This window comes from Parus major, chromosome 1, assembly GCF_001522545.3.
Source record: "Parus major isolate Abel chromosome 1, Parus_major1.1, whole genome shotgun sequence".
Taxonomy (NCBI): Eukaryota; Metazoa; Chordata; class Aves; order Passeriformes; family Paridae; genus Parus; species Parus major.
Genome location: NC_031768.1, coordinates 71749963 through 71775365, shown reverse-complemented (window position 1 = coordinate 71775365; position 25403 = coordinate 71749963). Strand labels below are relative to the sequence as shown.

Below are 25403 nucleotides of genomic sequence, written 5' to 3'. Positions count from 1 at the left end.
AGAAACTATGAACTGATTCTGGAAAGATGGGGTTAGATGAGGATCCTGTAGAGCCAGCGATCAGTCATGTTCCATTTTGTAAGGAAGCAAGGCAGACACTGATGTTTCAATGGCATTGCCATTAGTCTTAAGTGGACATTTTTTTTCTAAATGTAGTATCATGGGGGTCTGAAATTTCCATGTGGGATTTTAACTAAGGAGAAAATTCTGTAATTTGAGGATATCTACAGAGATATTCTTGAGCTCTTCAGGCAAAGACTAAAATCACTGTGCTGGATGAAATCAGTAGAAAGATAATTGAAGATTTCTCTCTGGGTGTTTCCAGAATATAAATTTTTACACCTCTTATTTTTCAAATTAATCAAAATAGTAATTTTGTGCCTATTCAAAAGACACTATGATTTAAAAGACCACTTCAATTTTGTAGGTGAAACACATAAGGGTGAAATCTACAGCAGTCAGCCAAATACTGAAAAAGACATCTTGGATGCATTCGGTGTGAAAGCAAACATCAGAGCTCACTTCATTGATCCTGTATTTACCAGAAACCACAGAAACACAAAAAAACACTTCTTCCCCCTGAAGAGCTTCCTTGGGGTTTCCAATAAACCTGATACCTGAATGGCATTACCCACAAAATGTTTATTCTTGGTGTTAATGGAGACATCAGCTTCATTCTCTATTTATAGTAAAAACAATAAAAGAAAATACACTTTTTGAAGGACAGCTTAACAGTCCATGCTAAGTTGTTACTAAACCCATGATCCAAATGTCATTTATTCCAATAGGAAGCTTTGCACTGATTTCAGCTGATGATGACTTCAGCCTATCATTGGTTTAGATTAAGCTCTAAGATGCCTCAAGGGAACAACCTGTTCCAAGGCAGCTAAGCTGGAATAAACTGCTGCAGGTATCTCAGCTATATGACATTCCTCTCACAGACTGCTCATGTTCCATCCTAAACCTCACTCCATTTTTTTTTGTTATTGTTCTCTGCCAGAACTTTTCTCCACTGATGATCTCTCTGCAGCCACAGAAGTCAATTTCCTCTTACGATGCAGCACCAGTGCTCTCTGCAAGACTGTTACCTATTGAAATAAAATGCCATTTCTCTTTTTAACCTCTGAAGTTCTTCTCAAGATGTAGGTGAGAAATTCACCTTTTCATCAGCAGAGCAGTGAAATGATAGCTATTCAAAAGGCTGAAATTTGATCCAGCCCAGCCACGTGTGAGGCTGCACTTGGTCTGTCAAACACATATGTAATACCTTTCCAAATCCTCTTACTTGGCCTACACTCATTTAACAAATATGTACTGTAGGTATAAATCCTGCATGCCTCCACTGGTGCTGAAGCTCAAGGAAGGACCAGAAGCTCTTTCCAGTTTTCATAAAACCAGTCATAGAAACATGGAATATCCTGATGTGGAAGGGACCCATGAGAATCATTCAATCACAGTCACAGAATAGCCTGGGCTGGAAGGGACCTTAAAAGGTCATCTAGTCCAACACCTCTGCAAAGAGCAGGGACATTAGACCCCTGACCAACCTGACCTCGAATCCTTCCAGGCATGGGGCATCTTAACATTCCTCAAGGAAAACCATGTTACAGGCCACTTTTATCTACTGGAAGGCTGCTCTAAGGTCTCAAGAGAGCTCTTCTCCAGGCTGAACAGTTCCAACTCTGTCAGCCTTTCCTCTTAGGAGAGGTGCTCCATCCTTCTAGTAATCTTCATGGCTTTTCTCTCCCAGCTCCAATAGGTTCATGTTCTTTCTGTGCTGGGGACCCCAGAATTGGACTTAGAACTTCAGGTAGGGTCTCACCATAGTGAAGTAGAGGGGGAGACTCCCCTCCTCAACCTGCTGCCCGCACTGCTTTTGATGCACCCCAGGACATGCTTGGCCCTCCAGGCTACCAGGGCACTGCTGACTCATATTCAACTTCTCATTGACCAGAACCCACAGATCCATTTCCCCCTGGGCTGCTTTCCAGCGTCTCACTCCCCAGTCAGTCCATACATCCACGATTGCCTCATGCCAGGTGCAGAATCCAGTGCTTGTCCTGTTAAACTTCATGCAGCTGGTGACTGCCCATGTCTCTAATTTGCCTACATCTCTCTGCAGGGCCTCTCTGCCTTCCAGGAAGTTAACAGTTCCTTCCAGTTTGGTGTCATCAGCAAACTGATGTTAAGTGTACCTTCAAGTCCTATGTCAAAGTCATTTATGAAGAAAGTGAAGGGGATCTGCCTACAGGCATAGGGCTTGCAGCTTGCAGCATAAATCTAACCTTGTTTTGGCTACAGGCTAGAGAGGCCACCAAGCAGAGCACCTGCTAACCCTCCTCATCGTGTTTAGGGACATCAGACTTCCTTTGTATATCTCAAAGGCCAGTTTTGGATGGCTCTAAAGAATAAGCAATTTATCTTCTAGGAATAACAAAGCCAATGAACTTTCAACTCCAGCGTCTCTCAGTTCTCGTCTCTCAGATTATTTTACCATCGCTGAATCACAGCTTTGGGCTAGAGCAGCCCACTGAGAGAAGCAGGAGCTACTCACATCCTTTCAGGGCTAGTGAAAACAGCAGCTATCTGCACCATAAGAAATGTTTACAGTTCAGCCCACATTACAGATTTTTGCCAAAATGGATCAGCAGTCAGGGAAAACATGTCACTTGTGACCAGCAGAGATACCCCTAAAAGCAAGCAAGATCTAGAAAGTAAGTTCTTCCACTTTGTTAACAGAGCTTATATTGTACATCAGGTGACAATACTTGTACTTTCTTTCTGTGCCACCTACTCCAACCCTTAAGCTCCTAAAGAGTCCTGTGAGAAGGAACTTCAGTAGGATCTCAATAGATGGTTTCCTTGTTTTTTTGCTAATGAGGCAGGACCTGCTAACTGGGGATTGGAAGCCAAGATGGTTTACTGCTGAAAATCCATTAACACTCAGACATAGACCCCATACGGTGGCTAGAGAGTGTTTTGCATTCAAGGTAATTAACTTAATAAGGTAGTGAGAATAATTCTTGAACTAACCAAAAGCAAATAGGTCCAATTTGGTGTGCAAGAGCTCGCCAAATAAGGAGAGGTAAGGTGGAACAAAAAACCCAACCAAATCTGTAACTCAGCAGGGAGTACTGACTCACTCACCTTGCAGCACTCCTTACAGTGCACCAAAGGGCAATGTTAAGGTTTCAGGACTTCAACACACATCAAATTCCATCATAAATGGTAATCTGGTTATGACTTGAACTATATTCTAGCCAACTTGACAAAATCTTTGTCAAGACTTTGCCAAAATAATCACACAAAACAGATCACTGTGTTCTGTACACTAAAGGAGCAAAGTGAAAAACTAAATGAAAGAAGAGCTTTTCTTGTACACTGAAAACAATTGTCCATGCTCAGGCCTGAACACAGGACAATGGAGACAGTCCTGTTTAAGCTCCTGATTAATTTAGTTTCCATCATGTTGGCAGCTTGTTAAAGCATATGCTTGAATAATCACTCCTCAGGCTAGAACAGTTGTAAAGAGAAAGCAGGCTACAACTGCACTACACCCATTTGCAGAGCTACCTCCAAAATCTGTCAGCAAGGGGCTTTGTCTTTGAAAAACAGTTGAGGAACAAGCAAAGCCCTGTGTAAGTTCTTGCTCATTCCCTCAAACCAGCTGTAGATGGAAAAGGGTAGAAACAGGGAGATACAACAGTACTCCTCAAGAACGCAATCTATCTGGAGATGTCCTTGTAAGAGCTTCTGGCTTGGCACAAACTATCTATAGATGGTGTAAGGAACTTAAAATAGATGCCAAAAGCCATGCCCATTTCCCATGATTTGCTCAGTCCAGCCAGCTCCATCTCCTGCTCAGCACAACCACGCAAAGCCCTGTTGGCCTCAGGGATGAGCATTCACAGCTCCCATTACCATGAACAAGGTAACACAGACAAGGCTCACCCACACGAAGCAATCTGCAGCTCAGAGCCTTACTTAGACAGGTAGATATATATAGCTATAGATATATATAGAGATAGAGATATAAAATCTCTGCATTTTTAAAGGTGCTAACTGCTCCTTTCTGAACCACAACCAGTGCCCTTGGCGAGTCACCCACGTGCTCAGGATCTGCCCACTTCAAATCTTCGTGATCCTGAATCTACACTTGTAGGGCACTTTATTGTAATAAATAATAATTATACTTGGAGGCCAAAAGAAAGAACAAAAAGCATGAGCTTGGAGAGTAGGAGTGTTTTCCAGGAAGGTGGTAGGTAAGATGTAGGCCAGCACAAAGTTAGTATGCAGTTGTAAACTTACACGGACTATTTATAGAAGGGACTTTAATAAGCAAGCATAAAACTCCCTTAATCACATGGGCTGCCAACCCATTTCTGAAAATCTGCTGTCAATTGATCCCTGTTATGCCAAGGGAGCTTCGTTCTGAAGATGCTGGGCATGTTTGCATGCTGTTATCTTTGGTAAATCTTATGCAGTTGAAGCAGCACTTTGTGAAACAGGGCAGCATTCCAGAAACAGCAAGTCTATTTTCTGCAGCACTCCTTTAGAGTCCCCTAGGCCATCACCGTTGTGGGCACAGTAGCTTTTGTACCATGAAAAAAGTGAGATCTGCTTAGTTTTTCAAAGAGCATTAGTTGCTAAATTTTACAGTGCCTGATTCTACTTTACATGTGTTCTTTACTGGTTCAACTTCATTTTTACAAGCAATGTATTTGAACAAATACAGGGCAGTCACTCCTCACCCCTGCATTTTCCCTTAGGGACCGTGCCTCTGGATCCCACAGGGAATCCTCTGACCTGGAGCACGTATCAGCCTCAGTTCACAGCCTCTAGCACAGGGCTGTCCTCACTCTACCCAGGCAAGCTGGACCTCAGAAAACTATACCCAAGATCAAGCAGTGAGTCCCAACAGGGTCACAAAGCCTTCGGACTAAAATGTGCTGCAAGCCACTCTCCAGCACTGTCAGGGCAAGCACAAGCCTGGACAATGGAAGGAAGATATATTAGTTGAGACTGGGAGCAAGTTTTACTCAGATAAATGGACAAATTTTTATTTTAGGGCAGAAATCAAAGCTAAAACTTGTATTTATGAAATTGGGTATCACTTCTCTGCTTCTAAAATTCAGTGTGTGCATTTTAATGAAATATATATTGAGAAAAATATTCCAACTTAAATTATAATAGGATTCTAAAAATTGTCTTGTATCATCTCTGCATGATGTCAAAATCTCATCAAACATAATAAAAATTATTATGAAGAATAAGGTGGTTTGCACCAAACGTTTCAGATGTTGAGGCACATAACACTACTTTTCTGTAGTCTGGCAGTAAAACATATCATAGTTGTAGGGTAAAATGCATCATTAAAACAAAATCCTCACACTTTGCAGGACGGAAGGTTGGCAACTTAACTGTAAACAAAGCTGCACTTAAGTAATTTTTACATAGCCAAAAGGACAATATTCTCTGCAGAGCAAGCATGCACTACAGTGTGGAGGCTGGAGACAGGAAACACGCTTGTGGTTTGGTTTGCTTCCAAGACTTCTTGTTTTATTTTAACAAACAGCTGCAAGGTGTTTACTCTGAAAATTTAACTCAAGGGCAAAAATTCTCTATTGGTATAAATTAGCACCACACGTTTTGGTCCAATTTTGCCTATTTCCACCAGAAAACAATTTAGGGCAAGTTATTTAAATCTTATTGAAAAGCTCTTGCAGTGTGGGTGTTCTCCAGTCAGCCAACGAGTTAAAGGGGCTTTGGTCTAAGGACAACCCCTGAGAAAGGGAGGCATTTGGGAGAGGACACATTCACATACAGAAGTTAATAAAAGCTTTCTGGCCTTTGGAAGAATCAATCCTCTGTTCACCACTGCAGTTTCCACTCACTTTTACTTACTGACATAGCAGCACCACCTTGAGTTACTCTCTCTTTGCAGTTGAACCAGGGAAATGCCATTCCAAGCACTGTCTACCCAAACAGAGGTTTCATTGTTCAGACAAAAAAAAAAAAAAAATCACCAAGAAAAGTGACCTTTTGGGGGGAAAAAGAGAAAGATAATAAAGAAAACAAAATACGAAAAAAGTAGGATGAACTGAAGGGAAAGAAAAGCCCAAGACTTAACATCCCAGCTCTACAGTTCTGCACCATGCCTATCTGGACTTTTTGGAGCTTCTCATGGCCTGTAAGAATCCTGGATGCACAGGCTACCTTTGCTACTACCAACCAAACTTCTTCCAACCTGTTTGGAAGAGGAATACAGAGGACCACTCTGGGATCTCAGTCCCACCAGGAGATCCAGTATTATTTTAGTCAGCTGAAGGGATAAGGTTTTGTCCTACCTTAACATTTTGAGAAGCAGTAATTGCAATTAGGAAAATTAATCCCACTTAATCATAACTGGAACATTTAAAAGCCTGGCTTAACTCCATTGACTTTGACTTACCTCATGGATGAAACTAACCTTTTATTCAAAAGAGGTTTTCATATACCTTCTTGTAAAGTGTATTACAAGAGTTTAGCACAGGTCATATAACAGCCAGGAATTCTGGGTTACCAAAAAGAGCTAGGACATTCTACATATCTCTACAGAAGCAGGTTATTTAAAGCTGATGTGCACATGAGGTAAAAAGACTGGTTTAGAAATCCCTTCTGGACCATCATGAATGGCTGTCAATGAGCCTACATGTTTCTGCTGACCCTAACATCTCCAGCTACATGTCACACAGGCTGTAGATGGGCACAAGTAAGGCACTTGTGTGACCATGTCCTTCCAAAAGGGAAATGGCATTTTCTAGTTGACTGCCTGGGTTTACTGCCTGTCAGTCACCCTACTCAATTATTGGGTAATACCAGTGGGGCTGCTCATGGTCTCTCAAAGTTTCACTGCTCAATAGTCCTTCCCCTTCAGGCTCTCATTTTCCCATTATTGAAGAAGCAATTCAGACAGGTAGGTTAAGATCAGATCTTAGGAAGAATTCTATACTGTGATAGTGGTTAGGCACTGGCACAGGTTGTCCAGAGAAGCTGCAGATACCCCATTCCTGGAAGTCTTCAAGGCCAGGTTGGATGGGCCCTCAGCAACCTGGTCTAGTGGAAGGTATCTCTGTCCGTGGCAGGGAGCTTAGAATTAGATGATCTTAAGGTCTTTTCCAGCACAAGCCATCCTATGTTTCTAAGAACTGTGGGACACAGTGGGGTGAACTCCACAAAGCCCCACCACAGACCTGAATAGAGGATCTGCTCAGCCTCTGTGTACTGGCTTCAGTTTGTACGAACCACTTTTCTAAGAGGGATGATCAATATGGGTGCCAACATGGAAGACAGGACTGTCACTTCACCTATCCAGCTCTAACAGGAACAAATCTGGCTTTGCTTTGAGTACAGGGCTTTGAATTTTATTTTGATACTTGTACAACAGCACAGGAATTATCCTATTACAGTGAAGAGATTACTTGATATGCCTGCTGCTACCAGCTGTTACCAGCTGTGGCAAGCGTAGTGACCCAGATTCCTTATGGACATGCACAGAGCCACATGCACCATAACTAACTGCCCACCTATTTATTCAACAAGTTTTTCACATAGCTACTCGGGCAGATTAGTCAGAGGTTCCTACTCTGCTAGTGATCTGAGCTGGGGAAAAAAGCTGTTAGAGGATCGCCTACATCTCTATGCTTTATGATGATAATTACCTGTTCAGAGCTGCCAGCAGTTAATGCTGTACTGGGACGTGCAAAAGCAAAACTTCAGGTGTTTGGTAAGCAATCTGGTCAGCAGGACAGTGTCTAAAGAATAGAGGCACTTGAGAGGTCAGGAAGCCTCTGAGATATCTTTCTGTCATGGGTTTAGAATCTTGCCCTTGAGGCTTATTAACCTTTATTGGATCTAGCCCCCAGTACTCAAACACTAAATAATGGGCACAGAAAATACCTAAATACAGATTATTACTCCCATAACATGATTAAAACCCCTCACCAGCAGCTTTGTGCACCACATGGTTGCAGCTGAGCCAGGAGAAGCAATGCCATTTTGGCCCAGAGGAGAGTCCAATGGGTATTTAACACTGGCCCTTGTCAGAGGTGAGACCACCAGAGGCTGCACATCAGCCTGCACATCATTAGAACCTTTCTGCTTGTTTACACAAGATAAATGATCACAAAGCAGACTGAGCAAGTTGGTCTGTGATTTCCTCAGGTATGCTGTTCCCCAAACTGCTTGGTCAGACTGTCACTCGGCAGAGATTTTGTTGTCTAAAATCAGCAATACACAACGGCTGGACAACACCTGCATTCTGCCAGACCTCAAGGCCTAATCCAAAAAGTCCTTTAAATGGGCTGCCAAGCAGCCAAAAACACAAGGGGACACTGAGACATCTGGACAAGCAGAGCCCTGCACTCATCCTGATGAGCACTGCCCCTCACTGTCTTCACACTGCCCCTCACTGTCTTCACACTGCCACAACTTGCTCCAAAAGAGAACTGGCTTAAGGCACTGGTGTTAAACTATTAGCCATTTATTGTAAAATTAATCCCTTATTTAAACTCCAATCCCTCCAAAATCCTGCTTCCAAGCCTTCCTTCTTCTTACCTCCAGTACTTTCCTTTTAATAAAAAAGCAGAGTATCTCTGAAAACTGCAGCTCATTTCAATCTCCAGATGTACAAACATCGCTAAAAGCCAGTTTTGTAGGTCGTAAATGAAGAACTGAGGGTTTTTTCAAAAACAAGCATATGCACATATACACTCACACAAAACATAACAGAAAAAATGCAGCAGAAGGGCAGGATTGCCAATCTCTGAGTTAAAAGGTCATCTGAGGCCTCAGAAAGGTCACCTTGTTAACAGTTAATAAAATTTTATCCTCAGCTATTATTATGTAAAAGTAACTTTTGTGTTCAAACACATGGTTTAAGGAAGCAATATTCCAGTGTTATAATTAGCTTTAATCAAACATGAATTAGATATACTAGAAAGTGACAACTTGTAGAATATCATCACAAGTTGTTTTACTTTAATGTGTAATTCCATTAAAAAGGAAGAGCAATAAATACAAAATAGCAATTTAAAAAAAAATACTATTTTTCTACAATTTCATGTATGCTTACCTTACCAGGGAAACATGACATCTTGAGGGGAGAAATCCAGGGCAGGTCTCATACAGAGACTTCTGCCCGTTGGGATTAAGCATAAAATGCATCAAAACTTTTCATGAAATAAAGTCTCAGAAAAAAATCCTGATCAAGTGTTTTGGGACTGAACTAAATCTAAGAATTAGACCCATTTGCTTTGGTGACTGAGTCTCTAGGAATAGGATTTTTCCTCCTTTTTGACGACTCGCTGGAGCCAGCCGGGCTGGTACCTGTCCATGCCAACTCCCGCTCTGGTTCCAAGCCCTGCTCTCCCCGCTGGCGGCGTGCGGCCGCTGTGGAGGCAAATTCCCACTGACCACGTGTGGAAGGCATGTCTGGAAACCGGCACACACACACAGAGCGTGGCCTTTGCCCCTCACAGCCCTGCAAACTCACGGGCGAGGCACTGCCTGTCCTGTGCCACCGCAGGGCTGACCCTAGGCCATGTCCCCACCAGCAGCGGCACCATCGGCCGGCCAGGCCATGGCAGCCCAGGCCCATGGTGCCACTTCTCTGCCAGGGAGGTGCCAGCCACAGTCCACACTCCAGCAAATACTGCCAGGGTGCCTGGGGGCTGTGCAAGAGCAACACGCACCTCTGCACGGGCAGACAGGAGAGCAGGCAGCATCTCTGCATCGAGGCCTCGTCCTGAGCCAGCAGGTAAAAACGGCCGTGACGCGCGGCCCAGCGGCCTGCGCTCCCTCTCCAAATGCACCGTGCAGAGATTGCACTGTGGAGCAAAGTTATTCACTAGCATGGAAATGACTGCAGAACGAGCAAAATTATCACAGCTGAAATATTTATCTAACAAGCTGGTTACCTGTTACTTACTAATGGACTTTATCCCTTTCCTGCCTGCCATCGGTTTTGCCTGAAACGCCAACTACTCATCTTCCCTGTGAAAGAGAGACAGTTAAGGCCTTCTGGCAGTTTACATTTATTAAAAGTCTCTATTTTTGTCTTCTTCTAGTCAAATAGCTTGGATCATCCACATATCTTCTAACTAAAACCCTGAAACACAATGTCCAAGACTCTGGGAACACTCTGTATTTGACTCATGCCAAGTGGAATGTATTACTAGATTACACATATGATCTTTGTTATCTGGGATATTTAGCCTTTGGCACGGGACCCCTAGAAGATGACATGCCAGAATCACTGTGCACTGAAGAAGGAAAAACAGCCTCTCTGTGAATGGCATAACATTACTTCTATGCAAACAAGGGGAGAAAACACCTTGGAAACTTGTGAAATCTTCAGTTTTTACCTTCAAACTTCAAGCTTACTTCTTCAACCATAAAAGCTTCATAACAAAATTGAGTAGGGGTAACATTTTAGGAACTTCCTTTTCAGGTTCTTTAGGGATTTGTCCATAAAACTTTCTAAAAAATATCCTTTGGGATTTTTTTTAAAAAGAAGCCTGTGCTTCCAGCTTACACCAAAATAACATCATAAACACTCTTCATACTGTAAAAAAGAGTTGTTACATTTTCAGTATTTTAACACCTTTAATGTGTAGAGACACAGATCTATAAATGGTCTTCCAGACTCAGAAATTGTGAAATTATATTACTTGGTTTCAGAATGTAAAAATATCACTTTCAAAGATCTGTTGAGGTGTGCAATAGGAAAGGGGAAGCTGCTGGCAACTGCAGCCCAGAGTTTGGCTGTTCCTGTGAAATATTAGAGATGCAAGCATAAGACCACCAATGCAGAGCAAAAAACTTGCATTTTGTCACATGTGAAAATTGTTTTGAGGGACAGCAGAACAGAAGCTGAAAATTTGATTTGAAACAAGTCTTTATTATTCTGTATCAATTATTTGAGATGACAATAGCTGATGCTTTAAATCCAGGCCTCAGACATTTCTGCTTCAAGCATGTAATTTGTATTGCACTGAACTGTATCATTAAATTGTGCATGTTTCACTGAAAGACACCAAGAAAAAGTAAGAGGAAAATTACAACTGCAGAACAAGTCTGAGGACAAATATAACTAACCCAAATCCTTTGCCGATTTCATACTCATTAATGGGGTTATCAATCAAATTTATTTTTTCTGCACCTGAATATGAGCCAAGAAAAATACCAAAAGCTTACTTTTCCAATGTATTTCTACAATAACCTTGCTCAAACTGCTTCTGAAGAGTACATCTGATGATGTGCAGAGTCTTTACATGGCTATTCATCACATTTTTGTGATGAAAAAGATGTACAGGGAAAAAAGGAAGAGAAACAAGAACATGTGGCAACAGCGGTGTACATATCTTCATCTCTTGGATGTAAGGGCCAAGATTCCACTATAGGATCTGTAATATTTACTGTGCTCCTCTTCTGCCTGCAAGTACAAGTCAAATGAGGCATGGATTACAGCACAGTTTCCCTTCTGTGCACCACCATGCCATGCAGCCATCCCAGAAATTCTTCTATAGGCAAATATCATGCTACTCCTTCTATATGATTGACAAGTCAAGGCAAGATTTATAAAAAAAGGTTGAATATTCATTAAACCAAATGATACAACTGGAGAAAAAGACAAACTTTTAAGCACATAAGACTTTCAGACTTGTTTCTCTTTCAGGACTGGGTAAGAGGACAGTGGCACAAACAAGTATCTGGTTTTTCCAGCTAGATCATCTTGTCTTGCTCACATCCTTGTGTCATCACAGCCACGATAACACTACCATCAAAAACCTTAGTCCTCTGAATGCTAAATAGCCATCTCCAGATGTCACAATGGTTTCTTTGAATAAATACCATTAATAAACTTTAAAATGCCTCAGAGTAAGTCTGTCCAAAGTGCCACTACGTTTTATGAAAGTGCCCTGTATATAAACCGGGACACCTGACATATAAAGTGGAATAAAAACACAAACTGACTCGGCTTCTAAGTATTTCCTGTCCTTTTAAACTTTGCACTTGTTCATTAATTTCAACAAATATTGAGGTGAGCCAGCTGCTGAGGTGAGAGTATTCAAATAAATCCCTCACAGATGTTTCTTAACTTCAGATAGGAGCTTTATTATCTACAAGTCATTAATCAACCATTAACAAGTAAGTGTTATGGAGTCCCAGTATTAAGGTTCACTGCCAGAGAAGAATAATAGATTTTGCAGACTGGCTGTGTCTATAAGAACTAAGAGCAGAGACAGGTCTGAGGTAAAACATTTGGAGGAGATTAGAAAACATGAGAAGTCATTTTGTTGCTCTTCAGCTCTCCTTCAGAGAAAGCACTTCACCAGAGTCAAGCATTTACACAACAAACTGAGTGGAAAGATCAAACTCGTCCATCAGTTTGGTGATGAAGAGGAATGTGCTTTGCACAGCCAAACAAGGAAGTCAGGCACAGGTGAGAACTGCTGCTCCTGTCACCAATAATAAACACCATTGAAAACGTCAACCTCTAAACTGAAGGACACTGAAGCTACAAAATCACTTGCTCCGACTTCAGTGTCCTCGGACTTCACCCAATACCTCTCACAAAGGCCACAGACTTCAGTTCAAAACAACAGAAACAGCTAAATTTTGCATGCCACAGGCAAACATGACTGAGGCAGCATCCATCAGTTGTGAAAACAACATCATTTGTCGAATAGGATAAGTACTGCTTACTGCAGAACAAGGAAATGCATTCCCCTCCACCACACTGTTTCTACCAACTGGTCTTACAAAAGAATCTTTTCACACACTAGATTTGGAAATAATTCTGATCTGGGCTATACAAACAAGACACTTAAGAAAGCATAATTTTTTATATAGGTGAAAATGTAGCGTGTATTACACCCAGAGTCTCTCCAGCTATTTCTGATACTTATGGAGCAGGCAACAAAGTAAATTTAAAAAGTAGAATTGAAGAAAAATATTCATGTCTGAATACCAGCAGGTAAATGGATTTTGACCTTCCTATTTTTCAACTCTGATTTTTTCACAGCATACTTTCACAGGTTTCTGAAATACTGTGCAATTCTGCATGATGTCAAACCAGGTATTAATTAGATCAAAGACAAAAAATTTTCCAAAGCTCACGTACTAATTGCTTAACACATCACAGAGTAGGAGAAAATATTCCTTACAAAGCCATACTTTTATTTCCCTCAATAACATTTCTTCATAAAGAGCAATGCACAGCTGGAAGCATTAACAGTCTACCAGATGGTTCACTTCTCGATAAACACATTTTCTAAGTTTAAAGTCTAATGAACTGTAGTGCAGGGAGAAAAAAGTTACGTATGCAGAGCAGTTCAAATGGCAGGTCAGGGCTGGGGCTGGACAGGGAACTAGCTGCACAGAAACTTCCATTTCTATGGCAGCTTTACATTGGAGGAGGGAGGGAGGGAGGGAGGATTCTGGCAGAAGACAAGGACAAAAAAGGCTGAATGTTTAACACCAACCTATTCGACCCCTCAAGTGCTAATACTGGACAGGGGAAGGCTGTGATCACCAGATCCTTGTCCACAGCATCGTACTAAACCAGCAGGTGCTGCCAGAGCCCTGGAGAGCCTGTACCATGCAGCAGGCAATGATGGAAGAATCTTAGCTCAAATTAAATTGTGCAATTCTACAATCAACAACCCTGAGTTATGCCTGACACTGTGGAAGTGTCCAAGGCAACAAGCATTCATCTTCCACCCATCCCATCTCAGCAGCAGGCAATCAATCACAGCCAGTCACAAACTGGTCACAGCTGAGCAGCCCAAATGTTGCATGCCCAGTTACAAACTGCAGAGCTGCCCTGCCCACCCAGTCAGGTATAAACAGCTCAGTGTGGCAGCACTGGGGAAACCCCCTCTAGGAGACCAGCCTCATGCCTGGGCTGGTTCTGGCACATCTTTCAGCAGGCTTTATAGCTGTGCAGATACCAAGGAGCCTGAATGGTGTTGAACAACCTGGTGTGGAAAACAGTTCAAAAACCTTCCAAGTTTTGGGCTGAGGAACTGCAAAACTCACTGACTCACCTTGAGGCCGATCTAGATCTGCTGAGTGCTTTGACAAAGATCAAAGATGGTGCAGACTGGCGTCTTTGGGCCAAACTCTTCATTTTCTGATTGGAAAGAGAATCAAAATGAAATCACAGGTGAGATTCAGAACAGTAACTGCATGCATACAGACTGGAGCTAGACTCCAATTTCAGACCATGGGGATAAGGCTAAGTTGTTGCCCTCAGCAACCCTGGAGGGGGCAAATATCACACGGTAAGAAAAGCAGGAGCACTACCAGAAAGCCAGTGTAAAGAAAAGCTGAAAATTAGTGTCTATATACAGATACTTGAGGTACCCTGCACACATGAAATAAACATCTAGAGCTGGTTCTCAACCACTTTTTTGTCTCTTAGTAATTTATTGTGCTTTAAATTTATCAAATATCCAGGCGGTGGTTTAAGTTTCAAATGCTTCATACACTTCTGTGTCAGATCTGACATCTACCATAAATTAAGGTTTGGATTCTACCCATCTGACCTTACATACAACATTAGGCTACTCTTTTTTAACAAATCTTTAGAGATGAGAGCATTTTCCTTCCCTGCTAATCTATCTGGAGCATATCTTGCCCCTCAGTAGCCAACAATGACATTTTTTTCATTCCTGATTATATATGAGAAAAATAAAATAGGGAGAGGCAGAACAGTCATTAGCACAGAACTAATATGAGAATGAGAAAAAGGAGACACTCAAAGACAGAGAACACCACAGGGAAAAAAAAAGAAAAAGCAAAAGGAAGAGATGAAAATGTCAGTAGCTAACAAGGGAGCACGGGTTTCTAGTCAGTGAAGTTGAACACTACAATAAAAATACTGAACAAATAAATACCACCGTTTTCCCCAGAGGTAGAAATTTTCAAAAGCACCCACAGGAGACAAAAACACACATTTCCCTGAACACAAATGTATTCACCACGATGCATTCAGTCTTCCTCCTGCAGACAGAAGCAGGACCGAGTAGTCCTGGCCCTAACCATGGAGGGCTGTGTTGAACCGGTTGTGCAGCCTGCTGCCAAGGTGCATGACCTCTCCTCTCACTGACCCTCCACCAGAAGGGTGACTGTTACCTTATTTAGCTCAAATACTTTTCAGAATAAACTGATGAACAAAAGAACCAGGGTCAAGCTCCTCCTGAGACCCTGACAGGAGAATATCCAATGATGCAGTGGTACCTTACACTGCCCTGGCCACCACTGAGAGCCAATAAACAGGTGAACCTCTGACAGTCATGAAGTCTCTTGTTCTCAGCTAATTAAAAAGCATGACTCTCTTCCTTTGTACCAAAAATAACCACTCACTACGAGGACAAATATGTCAGGACAGTCAGAACAACTGATTTTTCTGCCAATGTATGTGCTGGACATGGCATACATTTTGTTTGGGCAGGTGCATGGTGTGCTTCCCTCAGAGAAACTGAACTCTGCATATTTTACTTGCTTTTGACAAGTGCACTTCTTTTACTCACAGCAGTCCATCTGTTATTGTGTCATTTTTTTGGTTCTCTCTTTATTGATGTAGAGCATGCTTGTTTTGACACTCAGTTACAGCTTTTGTGCAGCAATTGTTACGAATTCAACGGTGTAATTTCAATTCACCTTTAAAAATTATCCCCTACTCCCTATTTTATCAAAAAATAACCTTCTCAAAACAGATAAATTAAGACTGGGAACATTTAGCTGTCTCCAACTGCACTATAACTGGATAATAAGAGATTACTAATAAGAGATATGCCCGTTTTTAATAGTTTGTTTTTTTAAAACAAATAAATAAATTATTCTAGTGAATTAAATCTTTTTGTCTTACTGCTAGCAAATCTGAAAAGCTGACAGAGGTTTTAAAAGTAGCATACCTGCAAATACAAAGACAAAAATAGATCTGTGTAACAAAGCAGTGTAACATGCTACAGAAGACCAGCCACATATGTCACTCAACAGGCAGATTTTAGGAGTTTATATAAAGCATGAATGCCCAGTGGGAAATTTACTGCAATTTACTCATTACTGAGCAGGTGGCTTTTTTTGGGGTAAAAACCAGAGCATCTCAGCTCCTGCAAATTCATTGGAAGTTCGTTATGTTTTCAAAGAGATCTCCAGGTCTGAAAAGAAAGCCGCTGGAAAAATTACAGTATTTTTAAATCTATGGCAATTACAGCATTTTTATTCTTAATACTTGGGTAAGCAGTGCTGAATAATGCCTGTGCCAGCGAGATCCCAGTCTTGACTCAAATGTCTGAAGACCAAAGTAAAGTCTAGACCACAGCAAGTTTATTAAGAGCTCAAATAGCTGGCAGAGAGAATCCTGGTGGGAGGGGACCCCAGCAGGTCTGTGATCCAGTCTCTCTGAACCTGCTGGCAGCAAGACCCATTCAAGCACCTCCAGCACAGGTCTGTATTCCTCCAAGGATGAGATTCCACAGCCTCTCTGGGCAAAGTCTTAGCACAGCTACTAAACAAATCTTAACAGGAAAAAAAAAATACCTTCGAAACATAAAAAGATCACTGATGAGAAAAGGAAAATATTCACAGCACTCAAGTGAGTCAGGTCAGCTGTATGCAAATAAACACATTACACAGAGACATTGATTACAGACAGAAAGGGGTGTTTTATTTTTATTTTGCTATGTACAGAGTTTGGGAAAAGAAAATAAGTGACCTTCATGACAACTTGAATTGATTCACTTTGAGAAGGGAGAGGATAAATTCACTTTTCATTAAGTTGGATCCAGTTGCCTGCTATCCTCATTTTTATTGCTTTTATTATGTGCAAGGATGGCAATGTGGAGAAGAGGAGATATATCCTGAACAGCTGTAGTGAGAGCAGATGTTTGGGAGGAAAAGGAGATGCATTGACCAATTATCTAAGCATGGGACACAGAGAAGCATTTCTCAAAGTGTCCCACATCATTACCTCCTATTTTTTCATGTAAATATTAGAAAGGTCAATACAGACAGAAATTCTCGTACTTGCTGGCTGAGTCACATCCATGTGAAATGTATCATAAAATCAGTATCTATAATGAACGTTTACAGTGTGCCAGATGCAAAGATGATAATCTTTTGTCAGTCAGGACGAATAAGAGTTATTTCTGTCTTCCTCAAATTCAAAAGTTTGAGTTCCTGCCCCCTCCCCTCCAATTCAGGTTTAACTTCATACTTTTTGCATTTCTGGTTGTGGTTGTCTTGACTTTTTAACAGGAACAAAAAGGTTTTACATTTTCAGTTGTTGGACTGGTGGTAGTATTTGGCCAGTTTCTCATCTGGTATAAAAAAGTCATAGGCCTGTAGACTGGAAAAGAATGAATTTATACCAGATATTGATCAGACCTACAATCTGACACACTGTTCTGTAAACTGGGATGGTAGGCAGTTTATGAGCAGATCAGCCCACCATGCTGAGGACAGAAAGCTTGCAAACCATCACTGAAAATATGCTGTCTCTCCTCAGGAATCAGAACCCCTATGGATTACGGTAAAATCTGCACAAGTATCTCACAAGTCATCTGCTGGAAGAAAAATCTGTTCCTGGATGCCAGTATTCAACTAATTTTACCTCGCAGTTTAAGTGGATGATGGTACTCTATGAAATGTATATAAATCAATATATTGCCAAGTTACAATATTGATTTCCACTGTGGAAAAGGTAACACATAATAAGATCAGAAAAACTGGAACTGCTCCTGCACTTTATTATTATCACGCTTCTAAAGAGAATGGTAGAGCATGAATTAAATAAAGAATGCATGAAAAAAATAATGGTACTTACTATTTATTTTGTGTTGCCAAGTAACTTAAGTAATGCATATATGGTGTTTATCATATTTTCAAGTATCTAGAGAAGGTAGAAATCTATGCAATAAGTGCTGCAGCTACTGCAGATGTACTGGAGGTCAGAGCAGGCGGGCTAATTCAGGGACTGTGCACGGTGATTCCCCAGGAGCACACTGCCCACATTGCCAGGTTGTGCTACCTCACCCATGCCATGGTCAGACACATGCAGGAAGATTCCTCTCCCCCAGCCTCTGACTCACACACCTGAGCTGTCTGCCCTGTGCTCCTTTTTCAGCCCTCAGAGAGAAAAGGATAATTTAGGGCACAGTTCATCTTGTCTGAAGTTCTCCTCCACTGACTGTAAAAGAAAAGTAAGGTGATCAAGAAAATAGAGTTAGTTAATCATCAATCCTCTCCTTGCTATTGAGCAAAGACAGGGAACAGAAAAATGTATGTGCTCAGTAACACAGGGAAAAAGGAAAAACTGTCTTCTTGCAGTGTTTGAGCTTAGGATGAGAAAACTATGCTGTATGATGTCTGTTTAAGAGACACACACAAAACAGTTGAAAAATTTATTTAGTTCCTGAGTGACAGGTAAACACAGCAGAAATGCCTCCTCAGCAATGTGCAGATAACCTTGTTAAAGCCTCCTCAGACACTGAGGGATTTCAGGCTTCTGATTTACAGGCTCACTCCAGAAATGGGTCAAGGCTGGGACATCTGCCTGGGTCATTTAACTGGGTGACAGGGACAACCCTCAGATGTGCCAATGCCTCGAGCTGAGGATTGCTTTCAAGTGGCTAAGCTCTCCCTTTCACTGCTTTATTTTTCTAATGAAATGAAGTCTGATTTTAACAAATCCTACTCTCTAAATGTATTTAAGTTAATAACTGTGAGGGATTTCATCCATGCAAACTCTGCTCTTGTTGTCTGAGCAACAAAACACATCTGTAGCACACACTCCTGGTTTAGCTAGATATGAACCAAAGCACAGACAACAAATCCTTACCAAAAACTGGGAGGCAAAGTTCAGCTAACTGCCTGATAATCAAAAAAACACAACAAACCTCAGCATATAGCAGTTAATTTTCCAAGAAAACTGGGCATCACTCTTACCCCTGTATCACTGGGCCACTTATGACAGGCAATAGATTGTATTTTCCTATATAATATAACCCAGTATTTGTTAGACCTACAGACTTGGGGTGTCAAAAAGTACCAAAAGTAACTATAATCTCTCATACTTTGTTAAAGCAAGAAAAGGACCTATGCTGACCTATAACATTTTCGAGCTGTCATAAACAGATGAGGGTGCATCTCAACAGGGTGAGAAGATGACTGCATTTGAACTGCTGGCTCAAGCAGCAGTGATGTAGGTCCCACAGAGACCATTTACCATAAAGGCAGAGCAGGTGACAAAACTATGTTCTTTTGTTTATGCTTGCAGAATACTTGTACTTACAAGGACCTTCCTAGAAAGAAAGCCATTTTTGGATGGGTAATTCAATTGGACAAAACAATTGTAGGGGCACAAGAGAAATGGAAAAGGAACATCATGGAACATCATCATGGAACAGCAGCTACTAGAGAGCACAGCAAAGACTGAAGGCCATCTCAGAGTAGAAAGAAAAACGGATTAAAGAAGCTAAGAGCAAAACGTGTTGCACCAACTACTTCCCAAAGGATACAAATCTTTTTAAGACTGATATGGATGTCTTCAAGATTCCACTCATCTACATCACAAGATGAAGATATGAAAGATTAGAAAAAACATCATAGAGGAGGGGAACATCAAATATGTTGCTTGTGGATCCTACAGTGAGTCAGGGCAGTGCTCAGACCAGTGACTCTGTGGTGGTCTTGTTGAAGCCCGAAGTTTCCATTAAAGCCTGCCACAAAGCAGGAAGGTTAAAACATGGAAAAAATTCTGCCCCAGTTTCTGTACATAAAGACTTTCTCAGGAGCAGTTTATGGATGACAGAGTGAGGAGATTTCCCCCCATCCCACATCCATACTTCAAGCAACATTAAGAAAAGAGGCAGTAATTTGTTATTTGCAGCTGTTGGGTATTAGATCCCACATGACTTATCGTGCCCCTCTCTTTCCTACTGCCACCAGGAGGGGCAAACAAAAATCCCAGGAATACGAAACTCAAGAACTAGAACACATTGCTTCCTGCATAATTTTCAGTTTCTATCATGGACAGAGAAATGAAGGATTGCTAACACTAGTTCATAATTAAATCAGCACCAGGAGGCACATCACAACACTAAATTACCATAAGCCAGCACAGCCTACCAAGGTGATTTTAACCTAACGACCCACTTCGTGGGTGATTTCATTAAAGTAGGGGCTTTTTCAGTCATCATCAGAGACAAAATAGCTACAGGATGTGTCTGCAGGATGATAGGAATTGTTCATCACTTCACTAAATAGTGCCAGAAGTGTTCCTAGGTGTCTGAAAATTCCAGCACTAATGGCTGTGATTTTAGAAACAGCCCACCAGGATCCTCAGCCAGGACCATAGGACAGTCTTGCAGGAAGAAGAAATCTCTGTTTAAGGAGATTTATGTTAAAAAAATACATATATTGGCATGAAATCAAGGTATGATAAAATACAACGGCAAATATATACTTGATTCATCTTTTCAGAGTAAAACAAGGGATGAAGATTTTGTATGATTACTCTTCCAATGCCATTAACTTGCTTGAATTTATCCATTAAATACACTGTTGAGGAACACTATAACTCCCTCTTCCCTGCCAGTAAACTGTTGCTGTATCTGTGATCAAAGAAACACATATTTATGGTGATGGAATTGCCAGATTTCAAGTCTCAAACCATAAATGCTACTCTGATTTGTGTTCAAAATGGTTAATTTTTCGCAGACCCTGTAGATGCAAATATTAAAAATGGCTGAGCCTCCAAAATATCTAAAGCAGTTACCTGAAATCTTCGAGGAGGCACCAAAAATCCAATAAGTGACTCCTTTTGCTACCAGATATTGTTTTATGTAAAATATTCAGGGTTGGTTGGAATCTAGCCCCTCTGAAAAGAGAAAAGTGAAATACCAGGAACTTATAAATATGGTTAAATGATGCAGCTGCCACTGCTGACACAGTTACACTGACATAAAAGACATCTCTGCTGCATAGTTTGTTTTGACAAATTTGTAGAAATAAGCTCTATCAGTATAATCACTTTTACTCATGCTAGTTGAATCCACTTTAGAGTTGGATCAATTTCCTGGTATTGGTTACTAAGCTAAAGAGTCAATACAAAACTTCTCCGTAGGTCAGTCACACATAGTGACTCCAGTCACTCCATCAAGTCCAGTAAAAGAGGGGAAACTAGCCTAGAATTTTCCAAAAGCATCAACTAAAATAGCGCACTTCAATGTCACCTTTTAGCAGTGTCTTGAGTGCCTTGTAAGCTTTTAACAGAGAGAACCTCCCACAGACTGTGAGGTAGGTTAGCAGTGCAAATTATTTTGCATGCCAAGAATAGGCAAAGAACAGCTTCCAAGATATTAGTTTAAATGGTCACATAAACTACATGAAAAAAGCCCTAGACATTTTCTGTCCCTATTCTGGTTCTGTGGTGTGATCAAGCACGTGATCCTTCAGCTTCGTTTTGACAGCCAAGCAGAAGACAAAGTAGGAGTTCAGAAAACCACAGAACAATGCAGCAAATCTCAGCTAATTTGAGAAAATATAGTCACGGTAATAAAAAGGGAGAAAGGTTCAGTGGTCACCTAGCATCACATACTTAGGGGTAGCTTTTGCCAGAAAGTGAAACAGTTCATGCTAAACACATATTTGCAACAAAATTGTTTAACTTGACATGCTGTGTCACCAGTATCAAAACTGATTTCTCGCCAACACATTCTTCCATTTCACTGCATGTAACCAGTACAAACAAGGTAAGCTCCCTGGTACCAAAAAAGACTTTCTGTATTGTGAAAAAAAGGTTCTTTGGCACTGAGTGGAAGACAACACAGAGAGTGCTGTCCATACAGTGTATATAGAGTTCAAAGGACCCAAATAGTACAAGAAATATTTGAACTGTCACTAAGATCCAGCTTCAGGCAAAATTAGGACTACTCCTTCCCTTTACATGGATAAAGGTAGGAATCTTCTTCCCCAGAGAGGCATAAAGATGTGGCATGCTAGTAGTCTCAAGGAAGCACCACAACCATGGACAAGCAGCTGAGCTGTTGGCTGGATGTCGGTGGCTGCCTGTGTTGGCTGTGCATGGTGTACAAAGCTGCCATATGCTGCAGGGCCCAGCCAGGGTCTCAAGCTGCTTCTCCACAGGAGGATCTCCATCTGTACCCCTGCTGCATGTGCCTCCACGCTGAGGAATTCCAAAAGGGCTGCCAAGATCCGTAAAAAGTAATATCCCTGCTCTCTTGTCAGCGTTGGCAAAAACAAGGTCTGCATTCCTCTGACTGTGGGCTCTTTGGAGCAGGAATAGGAAACACAAGTGCTACCATTAATATTTGTCCTCAGAATGCTGAATAATGAAGTGGAACTTGCACAATAAAAACGTTTATCTTCGCAGTACTTGAACATAACTTCTCATTTCAGATGGGTGCCTAGCATCAGGGCTCTGTCAGGTTGGAAAGCACATGGTATTCTGTCTTCAGCAAAAATGAAATAAATGTTTGCTAAAAATCAAAGCTGCAGATGTAGCCATCTCAAATTAGACCACAGTACTTGGAGAAGGTATCTACTCCATTGTTTTGTCCAGCTGGGCAGCAGAAGGTACTCCAGCACCTTGTGTAGGTATATCACATGCCCAGTTCAGAAACCAGTCAGGTATTAACTGAAGCAAAGCGTAGTAGAAATTTTGGCCAAACTCTCTCCGGGCAACCATTCCACTATTGACAGCAACTGCCATGCGAAGAGGTCCCCAGGGCTGCAGTCAGGCTGGAGCACCATGTGGCTTGGTGGGACACAGCACACATGGACACAACCCATGGAAACACACAGCATCACCTCCCAGCCCAAAGACACACATCAGCAGGATGTTCTCTCTGCACTGCTGTGCCATGGCCAACAAAATCCCAGTGACTGCTTAGCCACAGGACCGGACACAAGCTCAGGCTTTACTACCATCCTATATTGTCACTAGGTGGACAGATTTACTTAGGGACACTGAAACCTGGCCAGTCATTCTAATCCTGCCAGCCTATTTGGCAGTCGTCTGAAGTGCACCTCTAAAGACAAGGCAGTGAATACATTTAAATGCCATTGTGAAGCAAAATCCAGAAGGCAGAAAGGTACCAGCTCTACTTTGGATAGAAAAACACTACAGCACTTGCTAAACCCAAGAGAAAAAAAGAATTCCTGTTTTATACAGCAGGAAAAATCTGGTTATCACAGCTCGCTTGTTACAGCTAACTAGAAGGCAGAAACAAGTGCTTGGCTGTATGCAGAAGAGAGCATTTTGCACTTCATTATGTCAGATGCTGAAAAGCAATTTGAGACACCAAACACATTTTACAACCAGTTTTGAAGACGGGATGAGGCTCTTCCGCTATCAATTGTATCCACTTTGCACAAGGTGCTTCTTCAGGAAGCTTCTTATATTTATCTTGCACAAAGCACGTGTGAGAGTAGCCACCAAACATCCTCATCTCTACCAAACCCTTTCCTCGCTCTTTCCAGGCACACACGCGGCAGATTCCTCTTCGATCCCCTGAAAAACCACTCTGCAAACCCTTCCTAGGTCCCTCTGATACCCACTGAGCAGAACCTCCAGAAATCTATCCAGCAAAACGTCCATTAGGTTTCCCCATGAAATCGATGTAGCAAACCCCCTTATCGCTCCAGCACATCCATGCAACAACACCGTCCGCGCTAGATGACCGGGAAATCCATGCAGTAAAGCCCTGTGACACCGCCGGGCAGCACCCAGCAAACCCCCCGAGCTCCTCGGGACAGCTGCGCAGAGGCGCTCCTCACCTACCGCGGACATCCAGGCAGCAGCTTCCCTGTGCTCCCGGGACATGCGTGCAGCCACCACCCCCGAGCTCCCCGGGTTATCCACCCATCAGAAGCCCTTCGGTCACAGTGGGCACCGCCGCACTCCCGGCTCCCCGGGCAGTCCGTGCACGAGCCCTTCCCGCCGGCAGCCCCGGCTCTGCCGCCGGCTCCCCCGACCCCGGTTCCGACGGCGGCGTGCAGGATCCAGGGAGAAGGGGCGGCGGAGCGCGCGGTGGGGCCGCGCTGACCTGCGGTGCCCGCCGCGGGAAGCTCCGGGACAGGGGCGCGGGCCGCGGGGCGCTTTCCCGTGTAGTCTCCGGGGGCGGCCTCACCTTCTTGCTGTCGGCGGCGGCGGCAAAGCCCCTGCTCTCGCCGCTCACCGAGGACGAGCGGCCCGGGCCGAGGTGCTCCTGTTGCGGGGACATCACGTCCATACAGCCCCGCGCCGCCGCGCTCCCGCCGCGGGGACACCCGCGCCGCCGCCGCCCGCACCATGGACAGGGCGCGCCGCGCCGCGCCACGCCCCCCCGCGTGGCCCCGCCCCAAGGGACACGCCCTCGGAGCCCACGCCCCCTCCTCCGCGCCAAGCCCCGCTCTGTGCAGGGGGGCCGGGCAGCGGGAGGGCGGTGGCGCGCATGCGCGGCCTCCGGGGGGCGCGGGGACACGGGGGTGGCGGGGGGCGGCGGTGCGCGCGCTCGCGTCCCGCGCCTGCGCGCGCTGCGGAGCCGGGGGGCGCGCGGGGAGCGCGGAGACGCGGGAGCTGCGGGATGGCAGGAATGGGGCGGGTGTGGCAGGGACAGAGCACTGCGGGACGTGCCGGGGGTCACAGCGCTGGGGTGCGGTAGGGACAGGGCTCTGCGGAGCCGCTGGAGGCTCCCAGGAGCGGGGCGGGGGTGGCGCGGGGCCAGAAGTGTGGTTCCCCGTGTGTCCCTGTGGCAGCCAGGTCAGCACAAGGCATGGTTCTCCCTCCCGCGGGAGGGTCCCGTCTGAGGAGCAAGCCGTGGCTCGGGTGCGGGTGTGGCGGTCCCTGGGGCAGAGGAGAAGCGACGGTGGCACCGCAGGCTCCCGGTGCGTTGGGGGAGGCCAAGGCGATGCCATCGTGCTCCAGAAAGCCGTGGGCAATAAGGAGGAACCACTTGTTCCACTAATGGATGGTGTTGGCTCAAGAACAAATGGTTGTAAGTAGGCTATAAATAAATCTCAGCTGGAGAAGGGAAGAAAGCGTACTGATCGTACTGGTCCTAAGAGGAGGAGGTTGTGAAGGATCCCTGCCAGCCAGGAGCCAAAGGTGGTGGTTTGATGGAGCTGGTACATTATTGCATACTCTCATTAAACACGGTGTCTTCAACGGTGAGGGGCTACTCCTGATCACCCAGGAGGTTCTTTCCAACCCTTCCTACACTTTGTGAGGGATATTTTTATCTCCAGCCTTTCTAGCTGTTACAGACTCTACATGCATTTTCTCCCACGTTGAGCACAAAAGGAAAAGCAGAAAAAGTGAGATCCTACCATCTCATGTGCAGCTTTTCAAA

General features: G+C 43.3%; 1 protein-coding gene across 1 annotated transcript in view; it reads right to left on the bottom strand.

The window, feature by feature from the left end:
- Positions 1–24364, bottom strand: part of ARHGAP20 (Rho GTPase activating protein 20) — a 58421-nt gene extending 34057 nt beyond the window's left edge. The window contains exons 1-2 of the mRNA XM_015643046.1: positions 24204–24364; positions 14091–14176 (exon numbers count right to left, since the gene is read on the bottom strand). Coding sequence (XP_015498532.1) covers positions 14091–14176; positions 24204–24305 — 188 coding nt within the window. The 5' untranslated portion in view covers positions 24306–24364. The remainder of the gene's footprint in view (positions 1–14090; positions 14177–24203) is intronic.
- Between the last annotated feature and the right edge of the window lie 1039 nt (positions 24365–25403).